This window comes from Quercus lobata, chromosome 10 (genome assembly GCF_001633185.2).
Source record: "Quercus lobata isolate SW786 chromosome 10, ValleyOak3.0 Primary Assembly, whole genome shotgun sequence".
Lineage (NCBI taxonomy): Eukaryota > Viridiplantae > Streptophyta > Magnoliopsida > Fagales > Fagaceae > Quercus > Quercus lobata.
In genome coordinates, this window is record NC_044913.1 from 5203666 (window position 1) to 5212441 (window position 8776).

General features: G+C 29.6%; 1 protein-coding gene and 1 long non-coding RNA gene across 2 annotated transcripts; one reads left to right on the forward strand and one right to left on the reverse strand.

Moving 5' to 3' along the window:
- LOC115964249 (TMV resistance protein N-like) lies at nt 1-7587 on the reverse strand. Its single transcript, XM_031083603.1, has 3 exons — nt 6937-7587; nt 146-704; nt 1-24 (listed from the first exon to the last, which is right to left on the reverse strand). The coding sequence occupies exons 1-3, from the start codon at nt 7419-7421 to the stop codon at nt 1-3; spliced, it is 1068 nt and encodes a 355-aa protein (XP_030939463.1). The 5' UTR covers nt 7422-7587.
- LOC115965477 lies at nt 5724-6479 on the forward strand. Its single transcript, XR_004086066.1, has 2 exons — nt 5724-5846; nt 5956-6479. It is a non-coding gene; the product is annotated as an uncharacterized LOC115965477 (long non-coding RNA).
- Nucleotides 7588-8776: the final 1189 nt, after the last annotated feature.

The following is an 8776-nucleotide window of genomic DNA, read 5'->3' on the forward strand; positions in this document are numbered from 1 at the left end:
CTAATGGAAGACCTTTGGCATAATCTATAAATTGGTGGACCAATTCTGAATAATCTTCCTCAAAATTGTTTCTTCCAAAGGCCTCTTGACAAAAGAGTTTATGAGCTTCATGTTTATTTAACTCCTTCATCTCATAGTACATTACATGAATATTTTTTGTAAGAGTATCAAGCAAGTGTTTGTCTCTTGTGGTTATAATGATTCTACTTCCAGATGTAATCCTATCATAATTTTCAAGAAAAAATTCTATCTCATCCAATTTTTCAACATTATCAAGAACTATAAGAATCCTTTTACGATGAAGCCTTTCAATTGTCACATTGATTCCTTTAGATATACTCCCCACCTTCAAATTTTGATACCCTAAGATCTCATAACAAAGTGTCTCTTGTAATTGAATTACGCCATAATTTGTCCTTGATTTTTCACTAACATTATCTAGAAAGCTGCTTCCATCAAAACAATAATGAATTGTGTTAAAAATAACTTTTGCAATTGTTGTCTTACCCACTCCGGGAAGGCCAAAGATCCCTACAATGCGGACATCATTTGATTTAATATCTAAACACCGATTTATGACGTCATTTACACGAGTATCTATTCCAACAAGATATTTTGCAACAGATAATTTCATGTGATTTAATTGAGCACTTGAGATCTCTTTAAAAATTTCTTCAATAAATTCAAATTGAGAGCAGCTGCAACTGTCATTTAGATAACATTAAAAGTATGTAATAAGTTAGAATAGAAAATAGAAATTCATGAACAGGAACTAAATTCAAGATGTTTCGTTTGTGCACTACAACTAAAATATCATATAATCTATATCTATATCAATAATAATATATAAAAGTCAAAGCATAGAATTTAATTTTGTTACGCTCATGTTAAGCCACATTCAGCCACACCACTACTTTTTATATATTTTTTTACAATATTAATTTTTCAATTCAATAGTACACCATGATTTTACCCATTCTCTAACCTCATTGTAACTTATCAATCATAATAAAATCATATATCTTTTGGCAATATATGACTTCTCAACTTATCTCTATATTCCGTCAAAAAAAAAAAAAAAAAAAAACCTTATATCTCTATAATTTTTTAATCAATTTTTACGTTCATGATCTGTTAAATTCTAGCATTACATTATCTCTAAACCTTTTCTCTTTTCATTGTAAACTCTGCTTCTCCCTCCATTATATCCCATTCTAACCTTATTCTTCCTACAGCCATTCCTCTATTGTTTTAAATTTTCATTTAAATTTCTTATTGCCCCGTTTGTATCTCTCCCCTCTATTCATTCTATGTTTTGCTTACAAAATCTTTGTTATTGTTGATTTGATCGTCACATCTCATTTATGTTAGCAATTTTATGCTTATGGCCAAAAAGTTTCCAAGTTAAGCGTTAGCGATATTAATGTTACCCAGCTATCATATTCAAATTAATTTATGTTTATTTACTACTAATATTATTTGATCCATATTTGGTTTTGGTAAAATTAAAACAAGAGACTAAGGTGGTAACTAAAAGTAGAGAGAATAAAATTCTTTAAATACTTACAAATTACAATACCTACACACTCAAAATGGCCTCAATTACTGTAGCCTTTGTTAGCTTTAATTATTAACTAGCGTGTAGCTTGTGCATATGCATGGGTATAATTTTAAAAAATCAAAATTATATGATTCAGATTATACACTGTTTTTAGAACAGATTACATGGTATTATCTTTATATATATAATTTAGAATTTAATTAGTTTTAGACTCTTCGGTTTTTGTATCTAATAATTTACTTGCCACAAAAATTAAAAACTTAAATGGACACGAAGCGGAAAATTGAATTCCAATTGAAATCCAATTTAGAATTTAATTGGATTTAGACTCTTCGATTTTTACACTCAATAATTTACTTGGCACAAAATTAAAAATTAAATGGAACATGTAGCGCAAAATTTAAAATTCAATTAAAATCTAATTTAATTTTCTCTAAATTTTAGCTCTATATATGTGTGTGTACATATATATATATGATGTATTAATGCCATTTTCTAGATAATAGTTTGTCAAGAAAGTACAGTTTTGAGTTGTTTGATGTGTTATGTACTTTTTTTTTTTTTGAAAGCTATGTGTTATGTACTTATCTGATAGGCTGATAATTTTTTTTATGCAATTAATGCTACACTTTTATTTTTGGTTTGTTTCTACATAACAGCATCAACGTACTCTTTTTTTTTTTGTTACTAAGTGCATACTGGTTTACTTGAATAATTAGTAACATAATATTTTTCATGCGTGTTTTAAAGTTTATTCATTAAGTAGAGCCATGTTATAATATTTAGGAATAAGCAAGATCAATCATAATCCACTATTGCAGCCTATCAAACTTTGATATTGCCGGAGGTATGTCTTGAATATTTTTTAAATAAAAAAAAAACATTTAGATGCATTTTTCTTTTTGGATATTACAAATTAAAAGTTATGACTTTGTTGTGGGTTTTTTTTTTTTTTTTTAAATTATTATCAAGATTTTATTGGGTTTTGGGTCCTCGAAGTCTTTCTTTATTTTATTTTTTTTCCTCTTCGATTTATAAAATTTTGAGATATGTTTTTTGTGTTTTGGATATTAGGGAGGGAAATTTGGTTGTTGATATGATTTTTTTTTTTTTTTGGGACTTTAAATCCTGAAAGTATTTGTATATATACACTTTTTTTTTTTGGTTTGACAGGAGGTAGAAACAATATATATTGTTCCTTTTAGGTTTTGAATCATGTTTTTGTAAGGGTTTGGTTTTGGAAAATTTTTTATGCTATTTACATTATTTCATTTATAAAATTTTAAGATAAGTTTTCTACATTTTAGGTATTAGGGGTGACTTTGTTTCCCCTTAATCAAGGTTTTGATGTATTTTAGGTCTTGAAAGTAGTTGTTTCATTTTTTTTAATTTTTTTTTAACTTATAAATCTTTTAGATACATTTTCAGTGGATTTGATATTAAGGAGATAAAGTTTGGATATTGAGAAAATTTGTCAAATTTCTAACATAGCTAACTTTATTGTAAATATTATATGGGAATGGTTATTTTTATGCTTTACCTTTTAAGTTCTCGATGAAAATTTTTTTTTCATTTGATAATAGAGAAAGTTTTACTGATTATAATAGGTATATACGTATTACCCTTTTATAAAAACGCATTATGCAAATCAATGACTTGTATATAACAAAAGTTGGACCCTAAAAGTTGTAGTTACAACATGTGACATACTCTCTTCGAGCCAAGTTCCTATGCCTTTAAAAGTTTCGGTTAATTATAAATTAAATATTAAATTGTATAATTTATGTTGTTAGTGAAATTATAAAACCTTTGGTACACTATTTAAATTTTTTAAAATGATAAAATAATCAATCAAGTAATTATTGTCACCAAAAATTTTGCAATAAAGTTAATTTTATATGAACTCATGTCCAAATTATATTATACCATATATTATATAATAAAAGTTGTATCCTACATGGTAGTTGTGCTAAGTGGATGCCCTCCTCTTTATTTATTTGGTTTATATTTTTCATTTTTTTTCTCTTTAGGTCATTTGGTGTACTATAAGTAAATTATATCAATTTCATAGTTGCTCTAAGTTGAACTCTATCATCAATGTTTCAAAAAAATTAAAATAAAAGTTACTCAATTAAAATTCTACGCCAAAGAATTTTTCAAATTTTGAAAGAAATTTCATTATTTATTTTATATTATGTTAATGTCCTACCACAAATTTTTTGTTTAATAATAAAAGTTTAATTATACAAGTCATGTTTGCACTATGAAGCGTAATATAAGTATTGAAATTTGTATGATATAATTCCACCCTTTCACTTATTATAAATAAATTAAAATTATTTGTTAGGACATATGTGAAACTTGTTAGAACATATGTTATTGTAAATTGATTAATCCTTTGACAAAACACACTTTACTTGTAATTGGTTAGATCTAGGATGTGTTTAATACTTTAAGGAACAAGAGTTCAAGTCTAGTATTAAAGTCATGCAAATCTGTCCAAGAAACAAGTGAAGAAGTGTTGTTCACTAAAACTCGACATATAATATCTATCGAGATTTAATGAGGAATCTCGACAACTGCTCAACAAAAACAGTATCTATCGAGAATTATGAAATTTAGATTTCCAGATTTGTTTTTCACGCATATCCAAGTTATTTGTGTAGGATTTCTTTTCTCACAATCCTAGACATATATAAGGATTATTTTAAGCACCGTCTCACTTGATGAAAAGGTTGTTGCAATTGTTATTGCATGCATATTGTGACCAGAGACAAAATTGCCCTAGTTCATCATCTTCCTTGTAGAAGTTACTGCGTCTTTGTGCCAAGGGTTTTGTAACTAAGGAGCTTATTGATCTTCATCGTCTGGATGAATTGAAGAACTTTGCAGCCAACATCTTTCTCAAGTTGGTGTGTTAGTCACGTACTTGGATCCGTGCATCGATTGGTTAGTCATGTACTTGGAACTATGCATTGAAAGGAGAGATTGTCACTACATTACAAGTTCAATTGTGTATTGGGGTAAGGGTTCAACTGTAAGTTGGTATTAGGTACTGGGATTCCTTTTACTTGTAACCGCTTGTTTTGATAATAGTGGATTCTTGGGAGTAGTGGCCTTAAATTCACCCGGTGGGGTTTTGCCTCGGTAGTTTTCCCTATTTGTAAACAAATCACCCGTGTCAAATTTAAATTCCGCTGCATTTAGTTACTTGGTGATTTGTTTGTGCTACCATGCTTATTGCATGTAATTGAACCTAATTAATTCACTTGACTAATTAATTGGTTAATTTACCAAAGGGGTCAATACATTTTTGACCTATCATTATTAATATAGTTTACATTTAAGTAAAATTGTATTACAAAATATTTTAAAATATAAAATAATATTTTGATAAAAAGTCAATTATAAATTTCAAAAAATTTAGAACACGTTTCATTATTTATTTTAAATGATTTTATAATCTATGTTAAACTTGGTTTACTTTTACTCATGGTTTTAAAAACCGGTACGGTGAAAGAACTAGAAAAGAGACTAGTTATCGGTTTTCTAGTCGGACCGAGGTCCGACCGGTGGTCAAACTGGAGACACCATAAATAATTTAATTAATAAATAAATAATTATAAAAATAAATAAATAAGAATATAGGTATAGCTATTGATATTTACTAAAAAAATATATAAAATTTTAGAAGTATTTTCATGTTAAATTTAACTCAAATTAAAAGAAAAATAAATTATCATTTTTTTAGAGGAAGAAAAAGAAGTTAACCTAAACAAACTACCCAAAAAAAAAAAAAAGGTTTTGGTTTTAAAGTTTTATAATCATATATAATTTTCAGTATTTTTAACAAAACCATTATTTAATTTTAAAAATATTTATAATTTCACATCTAAATATTTCTTCTAAAAAAAATTGTATTTATTATAAAAATATTTTATGCTTGTCTTGAATATTGCAATAACCTTACCAGTGTACGAAGTGCAAATAATTCTTTACCTTTGATTGACCACTCAAACCCACGTCAGCCATATCACAAACGTATTTCTCAAAAAAAAAAAGAAAAAAAAAAAAAAAAAGAAGAAGAAAAGAAAGTAGTCTGCCTCTCCCACCTAACCATCAACGTGGCCAAAGGACATCCAAGCACATTTATACCAAACTTGTTAAGAAGATGGTCCTCTCCTGAGTCTCCTCTCCTTAACTAAAAAGTCTAAACAAATTGCTCGTATCTCTCTCTCTCACTCTGAAGAAGTAGCGGCAGAGCTGCAGTTTCCTCCAAAGCCTAGTTCGACTCCTCGCCCAAATTAAGAGATATTTCTTATTTCATAATCATTTTCTCACATATTCTTAAACAAATATGAGGTTTTAGTAAAATTTGGTTGCCTGTGATGCAGATGGGAGGATAACCTTAACAATGTCACTAGAGGGAATGTTCAACGTGGAAGAACGAGTGTGTCAGCATCTAATACCAGCAGGAGTGGTGGCCGCGGTAGAGGTGGTAGGGGTGGATCACGTGCTACTACAACTGCAACTTTTGTATCAGCCACTGGTGATCTTGTAACATCATTTTACCCAATCTAAGTGTCTCCCCAAATCTCCTTTTATCCCAGATCTGAGATTTTACAAATTTGAGAACAGCAATCTTGCACCTTCCTCATCAAAAGCCAAGAAGTCGAAGAAAATTTGCCATGAGAAACAGAGCAGACTCAGCAGAGGTAGCGAGGGCCGTGACCGACCAATAACGGGTTCAACCATACCCGTTTCCGGTTTTACAATTGAACCAACTAGTTTTCAGTTGTTTCCAGTTTTTGAGTGATTTTCGGTTTTTAGATATAATCGGACCGGATTAATGATTGGTTTCCTGTTAAATCGATTGGACCGTCTAGTCCGGTCTGATTTTTAAAACCATGGTTTTACTTTTACATGGTGTGTATTGACCATGTAACTTAAGTAAATTTTTATTATCTAATTTATAACTCACTTTTTACAATATTATTGAAGTATATTCTTTAGTTTAAATATGATTTTTGATTATACCTTTTATCACACATGCATAACACTAGTTGTTAATAAAAGTATATTACATAAATTTTATAGATGTGAGGAAACAAGTTATTAGGGACCTACTTTTGATGTTTTTACAAAATTATTAGGTACTTGATATTCTTATGTTTCTGTCATTAATCTTTGTAGCAACTAGATCAGCAAACTCATAATTTGACCCCAAAAAAATTAAAGCCATCAATGAAAAAAATTAGTGGTAACTGGTGTTAATTTACTTAAAATTTAGTGACTAGACACACAATTGAAAATTACACACACAAAAAAAAAAAAAAAAATGAAGAAGAAGAAGTGAAAGGGTAGTAATTAAATACCCGTCCTTGTAGGTCAAACCAGATATGCTACCAGCTTTGTTTAGAGCTTCCCTCCATTTTTGCACCTTCTTTATATTATTTACTTCATGTTTTGCTAAAGTTTCTCCAAATTTTCCCTTTTGGTTACGTACTTCCGAGGGATCCACCTTATAAAACACTGGTAACACCATTTGTCCATTCTTCTTACACTCAAGAATTTCGACAAGTTCATCCAAGCACCAGGTAGAAGATACATAGTTCTCAGAGAATACAATTATGGAACTCCTTGAACTTTTAATGGCTTCAAGAAGTTCAGTGGAAATTTCTTCTCCCCTTGGGAGTTCATCATCGATGAAGGTATGAATACCCTTCAGCTTCAAAAAGCCATTCAAATGGCTAGTAAAATCCATGCGAGTATCATCCCCTCTGAAACTCAAGAACACATCATATTTGTATTGGTGGGTGATGGAGGAAAAGGAGGCTTGTTTGTTTGTCAGAAAAGCCATAGTGAAATGGTACGTTTGAGAAGATCTAAAAGAAAGAGGAGAAAGAAAGCTTGATGAAATTAGGCAAAGGAAAGTGAATCAAAATTAAAATAAGAGGTTTTTCTGAATGGATTTTTGAGAGAGAATGGGAATGGCAGAGTGAAGAAATTGAATGTTAGTTGTTCTTTTGAGGCCAAGAATACTATTGATAGGGTCTGTTTGGATTAAACTTATTTTTGCTGAAACTGAAAATACTGTAGTAAAATAATTTTTAAATGTGTGAATACTGCTGTGGGACCCATTTTTAATTTTTTTAAATACATGAACAGTACATGCACAGTGTGTGAACAGTACATGCACTGTTCATGAACAATAAATTTTGTCTCTAAAGTCAACATAAGCGGCTTAAAAAAAAAAAAAAAAAAAAGGGAAAAACGCGAAATCCAAACCGCACCATAGTCTACTGTGAAAATACCATTTGTGGCCCAAACACGGAAGCTGAGTAGTGAAAGAGACCCTTTGACTTTGTGGTAAATTATTCCCTAAGGGTGTGTTTGGTTGGGAAGATGGAAAATAGGGTGGAAAATGTTGTTTTTCACTGTTTGGTTAGGGAAGGAAAATAGGGGAGACAAAAAACAGGGGAGAAAACTAGCCCACTTTTTTAATCCTCCCAAATCGGGAGGAAAATGTGAAGAGAAAAGTGCTGTGAAAGCACTTTTACACAAATACCCTTCACCTACCTCTCATTCATGACCTGATGACTTTCTCTTCTCATCTTTATCACTTTTGCCTATTCTCATCCTTACCTTCACAGCACACCAATGTCCAGAGCTTTTTTTTTTTTTTTTCAACGTGATCACGTTTTTGTGGGCTGAATGTAGTGTAAATTTGCACCACATTTTTGCTGCTTACAAAATCTTTTGTAATTTTTACACTATTGTAATTTATATGTACACTATAATAATAAAATTTATATGTTACTAATTATTCAAGTAAACCAGTTTGCACTTAGTAACAAAAAAAAAAAAAAAAAAAAAAAGAATACGTTGATGCTGTTATGTAGAAACAATCCAAAAATAAAAGTGTAGCATTAATTGCACAAAAAAAAATTTATCAGCCTATCAGATAAGTACATAACACATCAAACAACTCAAAACTGTACTTTCCTGCCAAACTATTATCTAGAAAATGGCATTAATACATCATATATATACACACACATATAGAGCTAAAATTTAGAGAAAATTCAATTAGATTTTAATTGAATTTTAAATTTTGCGCTATGTGTTCTATTTAATTTTTAATTTTGTGCCAAGTAAATTATTGAGTGTAAAAATCAAAGAGTTTAAATCCAATTAAATTCTAAATTGGATTTC

Excerpts from the sequence above, each read along its gene's own strand:
- LOC115964249 (XM_031083603.1), bottom strand. The coding sequence starts at position 7,421 with ATGGCTTTTCTGACAAACAAACAAGCCTCCTTTTCCTCCATCACCCAC. Across the intron at positions 705-6,936 it reads GGTTTGACCTACAAGGACGG|TTGCAGCTGCTCTCAATTTG; the intron begins GTATTTAATTAC and ends TCTAAATGACAG. Across the intron at positions 25-145 it reads CTCTTACAAAAAATATTCAT|ATTATGCCAAAGGTCTTCCA; the intron begins GTAATGTACTAT and ends ACCAATTTATAG.